Below are 21,545 nucleotides of genomic sequence, written 5' to 3' on the forward strand. Positions count from 1 at the left end.
TCTATCATAGTCCCCATTGTTCATCCCTTGTAATGGATTATATCTTCACACACTCCAGCTGTATTTTAAATTCAACCATTCTGTGATCACTCCTTCTAAGAGGATCCCTGACTGAGGTTATTAATTATTTCTGTCTCATTATATAGGACCAGATCTAGGAGAGCTTGCTCCCCTGCCAGTTCCATTACACGCTGTTCAAGAAAACTATCACTGATACACTCAACTAACTCCCCCTCAAGGCTACCCTGTCTGAGCTGGTTCAACCAATCTACATGCAGTTTAAAATCCCCCATGATAACTGCCATACCATTTTTGCAGGCATTAGATTAGATTAGATTACTTACAGTGTGTAAACAGGCCCCTCGGCCCAACAAGTCCACACCGCCCCGCTGAAGCGCAACCCTCCCATACCCCTACATCTACCCCTTACCTAACACTACGGGCAATTTAGCATGGCCAATCACCTGACCTGCACATCTTTGGACTGTGGGAGGAAACCGGAGCACCCGGAGGAAACCCACGCAGACACATTAGTTATTTTCTTGTTTATTGCCCGCCCCAATGTGATGTTATTATTTGGCCTATAGACTACGCCTAAATAGATTTGACCTCCATGGTCTATAGAACGTATATTATGTCTCAGCACCGCCCTGATGTCGTCCTTGAATATCAGAGCTACGCCACTTCCCTTGCATTCCTGTCTGTCCTTTTTGATTAGTCTGGATATTTACCCCTGGATATTTAATTCCCAGTCATGACCATTCTGCAACCATGACTCCGTGATGGCGATCAAATCATATTCGTTCATGATGATTTTTGCCATGAACTCATCAACCTTGTTATACGAATGCTTATCAATCAATTCTTCAAGCAGTATTAACCTGATCCTACCAAAATAGAAGATGCACAGCAGTTGCCTACAACATAAAACAAAGATGATTTACAAGGTGTCTCAATATCTTCAATTTTTTTTAGTTCCATGTATTCCATATTTTCTGAGCAAAATGTCTCCTCTTTGTACTCTAAAGGTACACCATAGATGTTGCAGGAGGATCAGCAACATATTTTAAATCTCTCAAATGCTTTTATCATCTTGAAACTCTCTCTGAATGCAATTTTCAAAATCAAGCAACTAATTATTAATTTAGTGTTGTTTTGAGATGTGCGTGACCGTACATGCATCCATGTGAGCACTTGAAGTCTTTTAGTACGACTATCTTTTTCGAAGAGAAGATGGATCTGAAATACTAACTCTGCTTTTTCACCACAGATATTGCCAGATCTACTGGTCTGTCAGACTCTGATTTTGTTTCTAATTTCCAACATCCACTGTTCTTTGGTTTTTCTGCAATAATGGTTTACCCTAACCAAAGATGGATCCACACAGTCCTTTCTTAAGGCTTAACCACCCAACTGCATTTATCCGTTATTGGAAAGAGGGGAGGAAATAATTCAAGAGTATAATCAATGAATATGCAGACAGTTGTCAGAACTTAAGTCAGGACAAAGCATCAGTGTTTGAATCTTTTTTCACAAACCCATGTGTTTGTACAAGTACTGTAATGTTATGGCTTGTTCAGGCCATGTGACATTATCTTACACACTGGACCAATCCTGTGATGAGATATCAGTTGTACATAATGTAACATTCACAATGTTTTCAGTAACAAAGTTGTCGTCTTGTATCATACCAGACAGCAGCTAGTCTCTTCGACACATGATGCGCTTCCACAATTAACGATAGCACATCACATGAAACTACACAGCTGAAACATAATTCTAAAAAAACTAGATACGCTGGGAATTGTATGTCTGTCAAAGTTTTAACTTTGTACATCAACGTGATGTGTCAATGTGCATCTTTGTAGATACTATCAGAATAGGTTTTCTATTCTTTGGAGAGGAAAGGGTAGATTTATTATGATGGAAAATAATATCAGAAAGCCACTCTACCTTTTAAAATAGTTGAATGACATCACAACATTTGACAATAGTGTAAATGTCAACATCTTACTCTGATTATGCAGTCAGTTGGTCAGTTAAGTAGTTAGTAAGCTATGTATATAATGTAACATAACCATAGAATCCACATTGTCTAGGTATGAAGTGTATTGGTGTATATGGTTGGCTGTTAATATATATCTGGTTATCTGTCTCTATAAGAACTTGAGTCTTTGGGATATGTTACTTGGATTAACATACAGATAACCACTTCCCATCAATATGAATTTGTGCTGAATAGCCATAATATTATATCAGTTATTATACCACTGACTGAGTAATAAACTTGCATTTGGACAACACACTGAAGCATTAGTCATGAGGGACTATTTAACTTTTTTTAAAGATTTCCTAGGAGGTGTAGTGGGCAGCCAAGAGGGTTACCTCAGATTACAATGAGGTATTGATCAGATGAGCCAATGGGCTGAGAAGTGGCAGATGGAGTTTAATGTAGATAAATGCTGCATTTTGGGAAAGCAAATCTGAGCAGGACTTATACACTTAATAGTAAGGTCCATGGTAGTGTTACTGAACAAAGAGACCTTGGAGTGCAGGTCATAGCTCCTTGAAAGTAGATAGGATAGTGAAGAAGGCATTTGGTATGCTTTCCTTTATTGGTCAGAGTATTGAGTACAGGAGTTGGGAGGTCATGTTGCGGCTGTACAGGACAGTGGTTAAGCCACTGATGGAGTATTGCGTGCAGTTCTGGTCTCCTTCCTGTCTGAAAGATGTTCTGAAACTTGAAAGGGTTCAGAAAAGATTTACAAGCATGTTGCCAGCATTGGAGGATTTGAGCTATAGGGAGAGGTTGAATAGGCTAGGGCTGTTTTCCTTGGAGCGTTGGAGGCTGAGGGGTTACCTTATAGAGTTTTATAAAATTGAGGGGCGTGGATAGGATAAATAGACAAAGTCTTTTCCCTGGGGTGGGGAGTCCAGAACTAGAGGTTTAGGGTGAGAGGGGAAAGATATAAAAGAGACCAAAGAGGCATCGTTTTCACTCAGAGGGTGGTACATGTATGGAATGAGCTGCCAGATGATGTGGTAGATGCTAGTGTAATTGCAACATTTAAAAGGCATCTGGATGGGTATATGAATAGAAAGGGTTTTGAGGGATATGGGCCAGGTGCTGGTAGGTGGAACTAGATTAGGTTGGGATATCTGGTCAGGGTGGACGAGTTGGACCGAAGGATCTGTTTCCATGCTGCACATAGAATATAGAACATAGAAGAATACAGCACAGTACAGGCCCTTCGGCCCTCTATGTTGCGCCGATCAAAGCCCACCTAACCTACACTAACCCACTATCCTCCATATACCTATCCAATGCCCGCTTAAATACCCATAAAGAGGGAGAGTCCACCACTGCTACTGGCAGGGCATTCCATGAACTTACGACTCGCTGAGTGAAGAACCTACCCCTAACATCAGTCCTATATCTACCCCCCCTTAATTTAAAGCTATGCCCCCTTGTAATAGCTGACTCCATACGTGGAAAAAGGTTCTCACTGTCAACCCTATCTAACCCCCTAATCATCTTGTACACCTCTATCAAGTCACCCCTAAACCTTCTTTTCTCCAATGAAAACAACCCCAAGTGCCTCAGCCTTTCCTCATAGGATCTTCCTACCATACCAGGCAACATCCTGGTAAACTTCCTCTGTACCCGTTCCAGTGCCTCCACATCCTTCCTATAGTATGGCGACCAAAACTGCACACAATATTCCAGATGCGGCCGCACCAGAGTCTTATACAACTGCAGCATGACCTCAGGACTCCGGAACTCAATTCCTCTACCAATAAAAGCCAGTACGCCATATGCCTTCTTCACTGCACTATTTACCTGGGTGGCAACTTTCAGAGATCTGTGTACATGGACACCAAGATCCCTCTGCTCTTCCACACTACCAAGTATCCGACCATTAGCCCAGTACCCCATCTTTTTGTTCCTCTTACCAAAGTGAATCACCTCACACTTAGCTACATTGAACTCCATTTGCCACCTTTCTGCCCAGCTCTGCAGCTTCTCCATATCCCGCTGTAACCTACCACATCCTTCCTCACTGTCTACAACTCCTCCGACTTTCGTATCATCCGCAAACTTGCTCACCCAACCTTCTAACCCTTCCTCCAGGTCATTTATAAAAATGACAAACAGCAATGGTCCCAAAACAGATCCTTGCGGAACACCGTTAGTGACGGCACTCCAAGATGAACCTTTGCCATCAACTACTACCCTCTGTCTTCTTCCAGCCAGCCAATTCCTAATCCAAACCTCCAACTCACCCTCAATGCCATATCTCTGTATTTTCTGCAGTAGCCTACCATGTGTGATTATGTCTAAAAGACCTTAGTAAGCATAAATTGTACTGCAAATCTGTATCACATACAACAAAAGTTTTTATTATAATCAATTTCCCCTTACAATGTTACTTATTTCTTGAGGCTAGGGTTGTAATCAGTTAAATAATAATATAATTGGATTTTTTTTTAAGGGTTTGGTACTTGATTCACACACAATTGATTTTGTAATAATAGAATTTCAAGCTCCAAAACCTTCAAAATGATAACAAAGTCTTACATTGAACACAAGGACAGTATCAGTAGATCACAGTGTAAAGTTCAGTAGATGTATAATAATGTCTGAACATTAGCAAAGTAATATTATGTTACATAAATATTTTGAGGATATTTAAAAAGAATATTGAGTAACCATATGTGAGATAAACATTTAGTTTCTGAACTACATCGATGAAGTGTTTGACCCAATGTTGGTTTTACTATCAACATATCATAGAATCCCTCAATTTAACGTTAGAATCCCTACAGTGTGGAAGTAGGCCACTCAGCCCATCAAGTCCACATGACTCTCCAAAGAGAATTTCACCTGGACCACCTGACCCCTGTATCTCTACATTTCCCATGGCTAATCCACCAAGCGTGCGCATCTTTCGATACTATGGACAATTTACCGTGGCCAATCCACCTCATCTGCACATCGTTGGATTGTGGCAAGAAACCGGACAACACAAAGAAAGCCTTGCAGACACTAGGAGAGTGTGCAAACTCCACACAGACATCGCCCAAGGATGGAATTGAATCAAGTTCCTAGCACTTTGTATCCTGTAAAGCTTCATACCAAAATAGCTACAGCAATTGGTGGAAAATCAGCATCTTGTAATTTGGAGCATCATTACTACAGCTAAACTGTATGCCTTAAAGGCATACAAGTGGTGATAAAATAAATATTCACTGGATCTAGGTGTTGTTGGTTATACCGACACACATTCCCTATGCCTTATTATGCTTGACAAAAGGAAAGTGCAAGAAATAAATAGGGAGCTACAAGATAATTTGGAGTTCACAAGTATATGTCTCACAATGTATAGTTAATAGTGGGGAAACTCTAATTCCAGTGTATTGTGGAAAAATGTTTCTGCATAGATGCATGGTTTGTAGAATATTAAATGAGGGAAAAATACTATAACAAGGTTAAAATGACCCCAAAGGGCAGTCAGATATGTTTAATGTACCTCATGTTTGTTTGAGACTCTTAAAAGAACTGGAAGGACTTCCATGTGAGAAAGCGTGCAGCCTTAGATGTGATGCATTTGCTGCACAGAATGTGGGAAAGTGCTTGTTCAGAAAAATTGGGGACATCTGTTCTTAGTGTTAATGGATCAGTGTCAATAAGGTGATAACATTTGTTCACTTGTAGAATGTATGGCAGCACTTCTCATGCTGGAGGCTGGAGGTGTGCATATTTCACAGTAGGATGTCTGATAACTAAGTTTCTGTTTATAGTGAAGACTCTTAACAAAACTCATACTCAATAGAAAAAGAACTTGTAATTTAATAATCTGAGTCAAATATGTATGTAATAGAGCAATCCTGATACACTTTCATGTCCACCACACTGAGTAGATTTAAATTTCTGAAGCTGAGTTCCCTCATCTTGATTGTGCTAGAATGTGACTGTCTCATTACCCTTACAGGCTAGGAAAAACTGACTTGGTAAGATGTTTTATGTGTGAGTGAGAGAGAGAGAGAAAACATTCTTATGTAAATTATATTCACTGACTTAAGGGTTTAAGGGACAGACAGCGAGAGAGAGACTGGACGGAAGCTGGTGGAAAGTTTAACTACTTATGGTCTGATTTGAGTGAACACTGGCTTGTCATGGATTGAACGTTTGTGTGTTGTTCTCTGGACCCCAAGATCCAGGAATGGTATGAATTTAATTTACATTCTGGAAATCTAAGGTGATTTTACAAGAAAAAGCCATTTTGTAGGACAATGATACTGGATGTGTTAGCTGAGCAAGATTAACTTCTGACCTTTCCCACATAGCTTAGACTAGTCTCTCGTTGTGATGTACTTGCCAAAACAATTGACCATCTGTCCTGGCTTGATCCAGGGTTCCCATTTTGATGTGCATGTAGCTTAATTAGTCAAGAGTACTCAGACCTGTCAATAAGTTTCTCTTCCTCTACAAACTTTTGACATTTTATTGCTGCTTATCTGATTAAGAACATGTGGCTTTTTTTGTAATTTTAATATCAAATTCTGTATAAAGACAGCTTGTTTGCAGCAATAAGGAGAGTAGCCTGAGGAAGCTCTTGAGGATAAGAGCTGGCACCGCTACACTGCTAACCTTAGCTCAAGTCTGGCTTGTAGCTATCTTTGTTATAGTGTAACATTGATGCCATTGGTAAATGTAATAATTTAAACTAAACTGTCTGTAAGAGTTTCACATTCCAGACTGCCACAGAGTACGATCTCTGAGATGAACCAAGAGGCTACAGGTCGAGTCCATCGAGGATTCCCTGAGCCGTCTCGAATTAGTACTTTAACACCTGCTTTACAACAAAAGCATGATTGCCAAAGTTTTATAAGTAATTTCATTCTTTCTCACATGTTTATGCCCAAAGAAGGAAACATCTATGCATCACTATCCTTTTTTATACATTATTTCAACTTTGTTGATAAGTTTGAATTTGAGAATTTTTAGCTGCAGAACCAATTTTCTTGGTAAGTAACCATCCTTGTTGCATAATCCAGTGTATTTAACATACTGTATTTATTCAGGTATATATAATTTTAATGTTGGTGCATTTTTAGCAAGTTTTGATTTATTTCCATTCCATCTTTTAGTAACGTTTAATTTATGCTTAGATCTGTAATTCACACACAAGATTTTATTTTCATGAATATAATTCTTTGCATGGCCACAATAGAAAAGGGTTCACTTTAACAACTGTCATCACCTGTGCTCTGGGGAAAATCTGGTTTTGAACAATTAAATGTTACCTTAGTAACTGAAAAGTCAAAACAAACTGGAGGCCTAAACTTAACCAATTAAATTATTGGCATATGATATTGTTTTAATCATTATTTTGAGGAGCCAATGTTGGACTGTTGTGGCCAAAGTTAAAAATCACACAACACCAGGTTATAGTGCAACAGGTTTTAATAATTAATTTACTTGTATTATAGTCATAGTTTCCCTACTTCAATGGCGAGTGGGACTTGAAGCTTGACCTTCTAGTGCGTAAGTAGGGATAAGTGTATCATAAGACATGTGAACAGGTTTTTTAAAAATTAAACCAATGATTTGTCTTGAGAATATATTCTGTATTCCACAGAATTTGTGACGTATTATGCTGCAGCACTTTAATCTGTTTTCTGCAAATGTGCCAAGGATTGGGCACAAGAGTGGTCAGACAGGCACACACCTAACAAAAAAGGGTGTCTAGAATATCATTTATGCTTTGAATAATTAAAAACCGTCTATTAGCTAAACATTCTTATTAAATAAATGTCTATTGTTGAGAGCATTCATGGTCTTTCCTGTTTCATTTATTTTATTTCAAGTTTAGACTCTTCTAAAAAGCTGAAATGAGAAAAGATGTTATTTAAAGGTTTGCAGTCAGCATTTATCTTGATGCATTTGATCACAAAGTAAAAATAAGTAATTACTGGATAAGAAATATTAACCGGCTAATATTGGGCAGAAGGTGCTTGGGGAATGAAGGCTCATTGCACCTTTTATTGTGGTTGTGCAGTTGGTATAAATAACCTAAACCAAAAAGTTAGTAAATTTCTGAAATAAATTGTTATTTAAAATAATCTTTTTTGAATGATTTAGATCTACAGTACAATGAAAGAGACCAAGTGAAGAAGCAAGATCAAAAGCCTAATGGCTGCAACAAATCCTCCCAGCAAGAGATGTGTTAAATGAGTTAGTTAAATAATGTTGGTCTCCTACACAAAGCTACTCTGCAATAGTAGTTTTTCTGGAATCCTTCACCGTTCCCTCAATCATACATCAAAAATCATTAAAATCATTCTGCAGCTTGACAGTACAGCTTTAACAGTGTAATGTAGATTGGAGTGCCAAGAATAATTTGATTTAATTCCTGTTATAATAATTAAATTTGAGGTACCATAAACTTCAGAACTTTGATAACTTCATGAATTGAAAGAAGCAGCAATAACTGTCTGGGATAAACTGTTATGAGACCAGGAAGAACTGTTATACAGGAACTGAAAGCAATTAACTGGGGAAAAGAGTCAATATTACGTAAACAAAACTGTTTGATAACTGGCTGCATTTATACCATAAAGACAAATTCTTGCCCTGTGGAAGAATTTAAAGAGTTAATGACAGGAAAGCTGTCATCAAACAGTCGGTGCCAAATGTAACTTCGAACAGAAAAGCTACTTTCTAATAAGAAGGCAAACTACAGATTTGATAGCTCCAGAGGAGTAGTCAATATTTGGATGAAAGTATCTAAAGGATCACATTAAGACAACACCACAAAAGCGAGAAAGTTCTATATGAATTCAATATTCCTCAGCAGCAGAACTTCAAAGAACAATATTGCACAAGGATTGAACCCTGGACAGCCAGAGACCGACATTGTTAGTTGGAATTGTCGATAAATTCCACCATTAATCAGGTAATAGCCAAGTTGAGTTGTGAGACTTAACTTGGTTAGTTGAGAGGTCTTATTTTGGTTGCTACATGCAATAAAGTTTAAATAATTATTTCAATATGTGATTGTGAGACTTCTTAGTAAGTAGTCAAATTTACACACAACAAATTCTACTAACTTCCCATCAATGTCAATCTTTGGCTCCATCTTAAAAAAAGCTATATCAAAAACTGTTCTCTCACAAGTCTCAATCCCACCAACTCTACCAAAGTCACCCCAACAAAAATGGTGCAAAGCCTATTTTATAGCTGAGTTCTCAGATTTTTAAGGTTTTGTTTATAATTTTTGTTCATTTCCTTCTCCTAAATAGGTTACAAGAAGATACATCTGGAAAGACTTTGAACATTAAAAGCATTTGAATATTTATTAACAATAACCAAAGGTAAAGTTTTTCTTTTGATCCACAATAAAATAACATATTGGTATGTACAAGTGAAAAGAAAAGAAATACAGGAGGGCAATGTAACAGTGCAATTAAAAACTTGATAAATATGCAGTAGCTTCATTATTTATGCATTCCTAAAATAGTCCTTGTATTCGTAAAGCAATTCACTTGATTTGCTCTAATTGTCCTCCGTGTAATGACATCTTGCTCAGCAGTATTAGACATGAGTTTCTGATTCTGGTGGAATGTTCCTCTATTATTTCTTGTCAGCTTTGAGCATAATGGCAGGAACAAGGTCATTTTATGGTAGAGCTATGACTTTGTAGATAGAGACCTATATCCATTGCTTTAAAACTTGCGTGACTGCATTTCAGAATTATGTTACTTCTACTTTCTTCTGCAGAAGAAAGTAGGGAATAAATTACAAATGATGATATGGCTTTGTGCGTGGGAAATAATGTCTCACAAACTTGGTTGAGTTTTTTTGAAAAAATGACAAAGAAGCTTGATTAGGGCAGAGCAGTGGACATGATCTATATGGCCTTCAGTAAGGTATTCGACAAGGCTTTTCGCAGTTGATTGGTTAGATTACATGAAATACAGGGAGAACTGGCCATTTGGATACAGAACTGGCTCGAAGGTAGAAGTCAGAGGGTGGTGGTGGAAGGTTGCTTTTCAGACTGGAGGCCTATGACCAGTGTGATGACACAAGGATTGGTGCTGAGTCCGCTGCTTTTCATCATTTGTATAAATGATTTGGATGTGAACATAAGAGGTATCGTTAGTAAATTTGCAGATGACACCAAAATTGGAGATGTGGTGGACAGCAAAGAAGACTACTTCAGAGGACAACAGGATCTTGATCAGATGGGCCAATTGGCTGAGGAGTGGCAGATGGAATTTAAATTAGATTAAATGTGAGGTGGAATGTTGCGTGCAATTCTGGCCTCCTTCCTACCAGAAGGATGTTGTGAAACTTGAAAGGATTCAGAAAAGATTTACAAGCATGTTGCCAGGGGTGGAGGATTTGAGCTACAGGGGGAGGCTGAGTAGCTGGGGCTGTTTTTTCTGGAGCGTCGGAGGCTGAAGGGTGACCTTAGAGGTTTACAAAATCATGAGGAGCTTGGATAGGATAAATAGACATGATCTTTTCCCTGGAGTGGGGAGTCCAGAACTAGAGGGCATAGGTTTAGTGTGAGAGGGGAAAAGGGACCTAAGGGGCAACTTTTTCACACAGAGGGTGGTGCATGTTTGGAATGAACTGCCGGAGGATATGGTGGAGGCTGTTATAACTACAACATTTAAAAGGCATCTGGATGGGTATATGAATAGAAAGGGTTTAGAGGGATATGGACTGAATGCTGGCAAATGGGACTTGATTAGGTTAGGCTATTAGTTCAGCATGGACGAGTTGGACCAAAGGGTCTGTTTCCATGCTGTACATCTCTATGACTAAGATATGGAATGGGTGATTGGAACTCTGGTTGATTACTCCAACTGTAAGAGATTGGAAATGTTACAAGATGTTGTACATAAGCCTTTTAGATTTTGAATAGAACAAAGTTTGTAAGTATTATAATTAATATTCTACTTGGAGGGACAAATGTGTACAACCTTTGGCGTGTAGACTTAAAAGGGCATAGACATAGAGGACAGGATTACTTAAAAATGTTGGATGCCTGATTACACAGACTCTTCATTGGATTGCATAGGACACTGAATTAGCCACATTAAAATACTCAAAGTAGAGAACTGTGGGCCTCTAATTTGTGACGAAAGTTATCACAGCTCCTCCTAATTGATCGGCCCCTCAATTCACTGCCTCTGAGCTGTACTTATCACGAAGACTTCTGATGCTCTTTGTTTTATGTAAAAGAGGAATACTATCTATTAGTAACAAAATCTATTTTTATAAAATTCTAGGAATAGCAATAATACACCCTCTTAAAGCAACTAACTAACTAGTACTCCAAAATCCCACTTTTTCCTCAAGCCAACAGTTACCCTTTTGTCTTGTCTATCAGGTTTTAGTAATAGAGGTTAAATATTATTTAAAAATAGAAAGGTGCAAAGCTACATGTCTGGACTCTGAGCATTTGAATCTCAGGCTTGCAGTTCCAATCTCCAAATGTGTTAAACCCCTCTGAGTAGCTCTGACAGTTTGGACATGAAAGACCTTATGTCTTTGAAAGAATTGCAGAGGTGGGTTAATTCTTTCTTCTGGACACTCTACTCATGGTATCCTATCATTGCACACTTGTGATACAGCTCCTTGCCAAAAACTGTCTTCCAGTTTGATCTTTACTGCTCAAGTCACAGTCATCTGTTCTTTGATTCAAGCATTGACCTTGTGATTACCTACCAAGTGGGCACTCAGTGTGTCCTCTCTGGGAGCAATCCTTTCTTGGACTTCACTACTCAAGCTCTACCTGTCAATCAATCACACAGGGGCTGCAGGGTTTGGCTTGACAACTCAAACCCCTCATTTTTCCCTCCAGGTTGTAACTGGTTTTATGAGTCATTTTCAAGCTTTTTGCGAGATCATAAAGTTAAATTCCCTCTTAGCTTTGGTTGGCTTTCTGCAGAATGGGGGTGACAGATCAGCAGCCAATCCTTGCTGATTCCTGTAATCCCCAAAATCAGATCCTGTACTGAGGGGTGAGCATAGACTGAATCATGAACCTTATAGAGAATCCCAGTCTTTTCTCATAGTTTTTAAAAACTGGCATGGGAGTTAGTTATAAAAAGAACAGATAGGGTTACAACCCTACATCTCCACCAAAAGGAATTGAATTCATTCCAGGGCGTTTCACTACGGATTAGTATATGTTAAGGTGAGACATATGTAACAAATTCAACTTTTTGTACTGTGAAATCTTTACAGTCGTGACCCCCTATGTTGTTGTGGTTCTGTTCGCCGAGCTGGGAATTTGTCTTGCAAACGTTTCATCCCCTGTCTAGGTGACATCCGCAGTGCTTGGGAGCCTCCTGTGAAGCGCTTCTGTACTGTTTCCTCCGGCATTTATAGTGGCCTGTCTCTGCCGCTTCCGGTTGTCAGTTCCAGCTGTCCACTGTAGTGGCCGGTATATTGGGTCCAGGTCGATGTGTTTGTTGATAGAGTCTGTGGATGAGTGCCATGCCTCTAGGAATTCCCTGGCTGTTCTCTGTTTGGTTTGCCCTATAATGGTAGTGTTGTCCCAGTCGAATTCATGTTGCTTGTCGTCTGTGTGTGTGGCTACTAAGGATAGCTGGTCGTGTCGTTTCGTGGCTAGTTGGTGTTCGTGTACACGGATAGTTAACTGTCTTCCTGTTTGTCCGATGTAGTGTTTTCTGCAGTCCTTGCATGGGATTTTGTACACTACATTAGTTTTGCTCATGTTGGGTATCGGGTCCTTTGTTCTGGTGAGTTGTTGTCTGAGCGTGGCTGTTGGTTTGTGTGCTGTTATGAGTCCTAGTGGTCGCAGTAGTCTGGCTGTCAGTTCAGAAATGCTCCTGATGTATGGTAGTGTGGCTAGTCCTTTGGGTTGCAGCATGTCCTTGTTCTGTTGTCTCTCCCTTAGGCATCTGTTGATGAAATTGCGAGGGTATCCATTTTTGGCGAATACTTTGTATAGGTGTTCCTCTTCCTCTTTTTGTAGTTCTGGTGTGCTGCAGTGTGTTGCGGCCCTTTTGAATAGTGTCCTGATACAACTTTGTTTGTGTGTGTTGGGGTGGTTGCTTTCATAGTTTAGGACTTGGTCTGTGTGTGTGGCTTTCCTGTAAATCTTTGTGGTGAATTCTCCGTTCGGTGTTCTCTGTACCATCACATCTAGGAATGGGAGTTGGTTGTCCTTTTCTTCCTCTCTAGTGAATCGGATTCCTGTGAGTGTGGCGTTGATGATCTGGTGTGTGTTCTCTAGTTCTGTGTTTTTAATTATTACAAAGGTGTCATCCACGTATCTGACCCAGAGTTTGGGTTGAAGTTGTGGTAAGACTGTTTGTTCTAACCTTTGCATTACTGCTTCTGCTATGAGTCCAGAGATCGGTGAGCCCATGGGTGTTCCGTTGATTTGTTCGTATATTTGGTTATTGAATGTGAAGTGTGTTGTGAGGCACAAGTCTAGTAGTTTTAAGTATGCCGTCTTTGTTGATAGGTTCAACGTCCTGTTGTCTGTAATGTCTGTCCAGCAAGTTGGCTATTGTTTTTTTGGCTAGTGTTTTGTCGATGGAGGTGAACAGTGCCGTTACATCGAATGAGACCATAGTTTCTTCCTTGTCTATGTGTATATTTCTGATGATGTCCAAGAATTCCTGTGTCGATTGTATAGATTGTCTGGATCCGCTGATCAGGTGTTTCAGTTTCTGCTGTAGTTCTTTGGCCAGTTTGTGTGATGGTGTCCCTGGTAGTGATACTATGGGTCTGAGTGGGATGTCTGGTTTGTGCACTTTGGGTAGTCCATAGAATCTGGGGGTGTTGTTGCTTTCAGGTTTCATTCTTTGTAGGGCAGACCTGGTTATCTGTCTGTTTTTTTTGTAGATTCCTCAGTGTGTTGTTTATCCTATTGGTGAGCTGTGGGGTGGGGTCAAACTCCCTCTTTTGGTAGGTGTTGGTATCTACAAGTAGTTGTTGTGCTTTTTGCATGTACTCTGCTTTGTCCAGGATGACCGTCATTCTGCCTTTGTCTGCTGGTAGTATAATTGTGTTCTTATCATTTCTTAGTGATTTTAGTGCTTCCCTCTCCTTGGTGTTGAGGTTATGTGTTTGTTTTTTTCTTGTTATCAGCGGTACGATACTTTGTCTCACAGTTTGTTGTGTCTCTTCTGTCAGTCCATTGTTCCTGAGTGTGCATTCTAGTGCTGCTAGGAAGTCTGCTGTCTTGGCGTCCCTGTGGTTGTAGTTGAGTCCCAGTATTGTTCTTTCCATGTCTGTGAGCTGTCTGTGGGAGAGGTAACCCAGGTGTGTGTTGTGGTGTCCTCTTCTTTGTGTGTTAGTTTGGCCATTTTTTCTTTTAGTGCCGTTTTTTTTGCGGTGTGTCGTCCTGTTCTGTCCTATGGTGACGGCCTGTTCTGTGGTCTGGGTCCATTCCTGATTGGTGGTTTTTGAAATTAACGATTTTTGGCGCGCAATTTCTTGTCTGTATTTGTATAGTCTGTTGTGAGCGTCTGTAATCATTACCTGGATCATCCTGAATCTGTTCTGTCTGGCTGTGTCCCTGGCTTGTGGATTGTTGACTGGTGGTCTGTATCTGACACATGGTGGAAGGATTCGATTCTTTCGGCATTCATGCAGGAACTGGAGTTGTTCGTATGTGGCGCTTAGGCGGTTGGCATAGGATTCCCATTTCCTAGCTTGTCTTAGCGTCTCTCGCCCGTAGGTGTTCAAAGTTTGGTAGAAGATTTGTAGCTCGGGTGCTCGTTGTTGTGGTTCTGTTCGCCGAGCTGGGAATTTGTCTTGCAAACGTTTCGTCCCCTGTCTAGGTGACATCCTCAGTGCTTGCAAAGGACTAGCCACACTACCATACATCAGGAGCATTTCTGAACTGACAGCCAGACTACTGCGACCACTAGGACTCATAACAGCACACAAACCAATAGCCAAGCTCCGACAACAACTCACCAGAACAAAGGACCCGATACCCAACATGAGCAAAACTAATGTAGTGTACAAAATCCCATGCAAGGACTGCAGAAAACACTACATCGGACAAACAGGAAGACAGTTAACTATCCGTGTACACGAACACCAACTAGCCACGAAACGACACGACCAGCTATCCTTAGTAGCCACACACACAGACGACAAGCAACATGAATTCGACTGGGACAACACTACCATTATAGGGCAAGCCAAACAGAGAACAGCCAGGGAATTCCTAGAGGCATGGCACTCATCCACAGACTCTATCAACAAACACATCGACCTGGACCCAATATACCGGCCACTACAGTGGACAGCTGGAACTGACAACCGGAAGCGGCAGAGACAGGCCACTATAAATGCCGGAGGAAACAGCACAGAAGCGCTTCACAGGAGGCTCCCAAGCACTGCGGATGTCACCTAGACAGGGGACGAAACGTTTGCAAGACAAATTCCCAGCTCGGCGAACAGAACCACAACAACGAGCACCCGAGCTACAAATCCCCTATGTTACTTGAATAACAACAACAGAATACATTCTTAATTATTATGTATTTACATAAATAACCACACACTTTACACCCTTGACAAGATGTCTGCCATTTCTTCATCCATTTCCTTGATATGGGATAACTTAAAATTAAAATATTGAAGTGACAAGCGATACCAAAACAACAGTGGTGTTTTATGTTTAAGTCTCCCAATAATAACCAATGGGTATGGTCCATAAACACAAGTCTGTCAGTCTCCATGATGTTCAAATATCTCGAAGTGCTGAATGGATTCAGATATCACCAGTGTCTCCTCCTTAATAATGGAGTATTTTCTTTTGATGCTGATTTAGCTTTCTGAAAAGTAGCCCACTGGCTTCTTGATCCCTCTGAAGTCAGCCCATATTAGAATCACTCCAATACCTACATCACTGTCATCCATAGCCAACTTAAAAGTTTGGTAAAATCTGGAGCTTTCAAATGGGCTCATTTAGCAATATGGCCTTTATATTTTGAAAATCTGCCTGGTATTCTGGGGTCCATATTATCTTTACCTGCTTTTATAGCAAATCTGTAAGGAGTACAGTTAGGATACTAAAATTTGGTACGAGCTTCCAGTAAAGTCCTCATGTGCCCAGAAACCTCAATGTCCTGCTTTATATGAGGGACAGGAAAGTCTGTCAAGGTTCCAACATTTGTAGTTTTCATTACTACCTGCCCTTGACCAACAATGAACGTAAGTTACTAATGCCCTTGTAAATTCATACTTTGAGGTCAGCTGCTGGACCTGCTGTTTGAACAGGATCCCCAGTTGTTTAACGTATTCCTCCCATGTGACTTAACATTGGTCTAGGGACCAGACAACCACTCCTGCAGCCTGAGAGCCAACGGCACCTTGCCCGTCACACCTCACCCAAAACCCCTGGGAACTGACAACTTCCACGGCTCTCATACCTAACCCCTCACTGGATCTGACCCTATCCTTGCAACCAACACGCCACCATGATCGGAATTGAACCCTACTCTCCCTGCTGTCAGATCCAACCATCAATTCCCTTCTGCCTGTTGGACTGGACTCAAATCAACCAATCCCTGCTGCTAGACCCAATTTCTCTTTCCCACTCAACCTACCCTAAACATAATCCACCACCTTGCACACTACCCTAACACCAACTGGCACCCTATTTACCTGGCTTTTTACTCAATTTGGCATTCATCCCTCCCAAAACCATAATATCACATTTAACTTTATTTACTTGACCATTGACAGCCACTGTCAAAGTGGCTGTCTGGACCTTCTGAATCTGAGATTATAGCTACTGACTGCTGTGAAAAGGGAGCATGGGTTCCCTTCCTCTAACAGTTCTACACTACAATGGAGCATATTCCTAAGGGAGGCCTGAATAGAATCTCCTTTCAAAATGGAGGTACTTTCTTGATTTTTAAATAAAAAAAGCTCACCAAAAAATCTGCCTCCAGGTCTCTCGCTGCTGTAAATCTGTATGTCATTGCAAAGACTCTTTTTCTTCTTTTCTCTTTTGGCAGTTAGGTCTAATGAAATGTTTGTAATGCATTCTTCCAAGAAAGAGAATATGGACATAATACAAACTGAAATACAGTAATAAACTGATTTTAATTTGCTTCATTCATGGATCACCACAAGCTACCTAGAAATTGAATAAAAGCCCACTCTCTCATTTGTAGTACATGGTTGTCAGCATGGATGATTCGAAATTATGAACTTGCAATATATCTTGGATAAACCCTATATAAGCAAAATAAATTGCTTAATTTCAAATCCCCTTCAGACATTGTTTCTTCCCTGTCCCTCAAGGATAATGCCAATTTACATAATCCAAACAAAACCGTTTTTAGTTGTCTACCAAGTGATTGTCAGGAAAAAAATTAATAAGCATTTTCTTAAGCATGTAATTAATGGCAAAAATACAAAAACATGTTTTAAATACATTATTTTCTTTTTAGAATGCTGGGTCTATGTTTCATTATCTTGTCAGAATTCAAGGATAAGCCAGCTACCAATGTGGCTCATCTGATGGCTGTTTATATCTTTAGGTTTTTCATTTAACTCCAATTTGTTTCAAGTCTTCCAATCATCCTGAATCCTTCCACTATAGACCTTGATTTTTCACATTTTTTGCATTTTGGATATCTTTTAAAATTTGTAAGATGTACAGTGAATAGCATTAGGCGGTTACAATTTAGAAGTTGTTTCCCAGGAAAGAGAAGTGCAGCAAGTGCATGAAAATGCTACCTGCTACATCACCTCAAAGTCTGATGCCATCCTGACCTGGAAATGTATTGCTGTTCCTTTACTATTACTGTGTTAATATCCTAGAACTCTCTCCCTAACGCAACAATTTTTCAACCGTCTGTCCCGTAAATATGCATTTGCTACAGATCAAGTCGGGTGAGCTGAGAAGGTGTACAATTCACTTTCTAACGACACAATGGCATACCTACACCAGAAGGGCTGCAGCAATTCAACAAGCTGGCTCACTGTCATCTTTGCAAAGACAATTTAGAGGGATCAGTAATTGCTGGTTTTACCAGGAATTCCATCCCATGAATAGATTAAAAACACATCTAAATTACTTAATTAAAAATGCTAATGAATATTTTGTTGAATTGTTTAAAACCTATTTAGTTGCATAGACAACCTAGTTATCTGATCGATTTTAAAAACATCTACAAGATATCTTCAGTGAATCTATTCAGATGTGTTATTATACACCTCTGAAACAGCTGAGACTTGAATCGGGGCCTTCTGTTTCAAAGGTAGGGAATATCTTGCGTTTCAAATATCTTGTGTGCATGCATGTTAGGGACAATTCTCCTGTAGATCTTAAATTTTACATTTGGCCTCATAAATAACTTGTTCTATTTTAAATGTTATAGATAATCCGATATGGATCTTGCAAATATTGCTCCAAGGAAGGTTTTCAGAGCAAAGAAAACACTTCAAGTAAGTGACCGCAAGCAGTGGGAAGCATTAATCAGAATCAGACCTCCGAATGGGAACAAACAACCCTTTAGTGAGCGTGATCATTTGACAAGTGATTTGAAGGACACGGATACAGAAGATGTCAGTAAACCTGATGAACATTTAATTTCGAATTGTCCAAAAAGTGATATTTCAAAAACTGAACTGAACCAGACTTTAACACTTCACTGCAAAAATGAGGTAATCAAGGCCAAGTTCAAACATTGTTCTGTTACACGGATGTCAGATAAACAACTGGAGAATGCTGGATTAAAAAGTCAGGAAGATGTTCAATCCAATGGTCATCCTGAAACTAAAAAACAAGATCCTCAGCAAAAAGAACTTCAGAATATTGGTTTACTCAAAATGTCTCTGAAATCCTCCTCTGAAACTACTGACCAAAACATAACTGTTAGAAATGGTAGTGCTATTTCCTGCTCCACATGTGCATTAACAGAAGACTTCAACAGAACTTCTAAAACCCATTCAACTAAGGTTCCTGCGTTGCTTGACCAGAAAAACTGTGTGACTTCCATCAGCTTAGATAAGAAATGGAATATTGAGCCAGTCCTTCACACTATTGGTGTTGAAGATCTTAAATTTGTTTCTTCAGGTGCTTGTAAAAAGACGAGTAATCTAAGGAAAACAAAGCACTCTATTAGTCCAATTTCAGAAAATTTGTCCAATGAAGCACATCAGAATCTGATGTGCAATGTGCATTTGTCAGCCCGACATATTGCTCAGGATTTAAATGACAAGGTTGAAGGAAGTGTACAAAATGAAAGACAAAAACCTTCTGTTTCAAAATGTCTTCATGTAGAAGATCAATCAAAGATAGATGAATCTAAATTACTGATTAATTACCAAGAGCAGATTGAATGCAATACAATTATGGACAAGAAGAGGTCTGGTGAGTAAGTTTAAAATTTTAAGGTTTGTGACCAATGAATCATATCTGAATGCTACCTGAACGAATAGAGTATGAAGCTAGGGGTGCTTGGTGAATGATGGGGTGTTGAGTGTTAATCTTTCAAGTCTAATTTTCACTTACGTTTTGCAATTAATTGAAAATTATTCTTCAAGTTAAGAGGTAAGTTAAGTTTCTTCCAGATTTAAATAAACATGTACAAGTTCTGGGAGTAGCTGGAAATGGTTAAGTTGGCTTATGAGCTGTGGCTTAGTACAAATAAAGGGGTCTCTGAGTGCTACTTAAATGCACAAAGTGGGAAGCCAGAGTGTAATGAATGAAGAAGTTTGCTAAAAGAGAGAAATGATAAATTAAGAAAAATAACTGTAATTAACACAATTACAGATGGCACGTCAGGTGGTGTGTCATGGCTGCAGCATGTGGGAGCTCTGGGATACCACTACAATTGATGACAACTACATCTCCAGTAAATGTGTTTAGTGTGTGGAGCTTTGGTTCAGGGATAGAGTTGGAAATACATTGCAACATATGCAAGTTTATGAGTGAAGGGAAAAGTTATCTGAACATTTTGTTCCAAAAGGCATCCTCACCCTTTAGGGTATCATTATCTGATTGGATTAAAGACAAGAGAGTGTGACTGTGCATCAAATAGTTAAGAGGATTGAGAAGATGGGAGTGGTGGAGTCTTAACTCTTGCAGTTGAGCAACAAGTTTAGCAGCACGGGGGTAAGAAAATTAGCATTAAGGTGCTTTACTTGAATGCTCTTGGTATTCATAATAAAGTAGATGAATTAACAGCACAAATCATCGTGAATGATTATGATGTGGTAGAGATGTTGTTGCAGGGTTCAGGACTGGCAGTTAAACATCCAAGGAGATGGGTAGAGGGGGCAGGGTTGCCTTGTTAAGAATGTCATTCAATGCCATAGATTCAATTTCATAGGTTCAGATGATGTGGAGTCTGTGTGGGTGGAGTTGAGAAACCACAAAGGAAAGAAAAAACCATAATGGAGTTATGTACAGGCCTCCCAACAGTGGTCAGGACCAGGGGCGCAAGATCTACCAGGAAATAGCTAGGGCATGTCAGAAAGGCAAGGTCACGGTGATCATGGGGGCCTTCAGTACGCAATAGACTGGGTGAATAATGTTGCTGGTACATCCAAAGAAAGGGAATTCATGGAACGCTTACAGGATGGCTTTTTGGAACAGCTTGTGATGGAGCCCACAAGGGAGCAGGCTATTCTGGATTTAGTGCTATGTAATGAGCCAGACTTTATGAAAGATCTTAAAGTAAGGGAACACTTAGGAGGCAACGATCATAACATGGTATTGTTCAGTCTGCAGTTTGAAAGAGAAGGCAAAATCAAATGTAATGGTGTTACAGTTAAATGAAGGTAATTACAAGGGTGTGGGAGAGGAACTGACAAAAATCAACTGGAAACCGAGCCTAGTGGGGAAGATAGTACATCAACAGTGGCAGGGGTTTCTGGGTATAATTGAGGATACAGTTCTTCCCAAGGAAAGGAAAGATAATTGGGGGTAGGGTGGATTAGACAGCCATGGCTGACAAAGGAAGTCAGGAAATGTATCATAGCAAAAGAGAGAGCCTATAAAGTGGCCAAGAGCACTGGGAAATCAGAAGATTGGGAAGGCTACAAAAACGAACAGTGGTTAACAAAGAGGAAATAAGGATGGAGTGAATCAAATATGAAGGTACACTAGCCAGTAATATTAGGAATGATAGTGAAAGTTTCTTTCAATACATAAGAAACAAACGCAAGGCAAAAGTAGAAATTGGGCCACTCCAAATTGATGCAGAAAGGCTAGTGATGGGTGATAAGGAAATAGCTGAAGAGCTTAATAAATACTTTGTGTTAGTCTTCACAGTAGAAGACATGAGTAATATCCCAACAATTAAGGAGAGTCAAGGGGCAGAGTTGAGTATGGTAGCCATTACAAAAGAGAAAGTGCTCGACAAGCTAAAAGGTCTAAAAAAATCTCCTGGCCCGGATGGGCTCCATCCTAGAGTTCTGAAGGAGGTGGCTGAAGAAATAGAAGAGGCGTTGGTTGTAATCTTTCAAAAATCACTAGAGTCAGGGAAAGTCCCAGATGATTGGAAAACCGCTG

At 39.8% G+C, this 21,545-nt stretch overlaps 1 protein-coding gene across 1 annotated transcript in view; it reads left to right on the forward strand.

Annotated features, from left to right (window-relative positions):
* The window catches only part of atf7ip2 (activating transcription factor 7 interacting protein 2), a 109,378-nt gene that overhangs the window by 18,068 nt on the left and 69,765 nt on the right, over positions 1 to 21,545 (forward strand). The window contains exons 2-3 of the mRNA XM_072560003.1: positions 9,307 to 9,378; positions 18,406 to 19,400. Coding sequence (XP_072416104.1) covers positions 18,416 to 19,400 — 985 coding nt within the window. The 5' untranslated portion in view covers positions 9,307 to 9,378; positions 18,406 to 18,415. The remainder of the gene's footprint in view (positions 1 to 9,306; positions 9,379 to 18,405; positions 19,401 to 21,545) is intronic.

The sequence above is a fragment of the Chiloscyllium punctatum genome, chromosome 40 (assembly GCF_047496795.1).
Source record: "Chiloscyllium punctatum isolate Juve2018m chromosome 40, sChiPun1.3, whole genome shotgun sequence".
In the NCBI taxonomy this organism is placed as follows: Eukaryota; Metazoa; Chordata; class Chondrichthyes; order Orectolobiformes; family Hemiscylliidae; genus Chiloscyllium; species Chiloscyllium punctatum.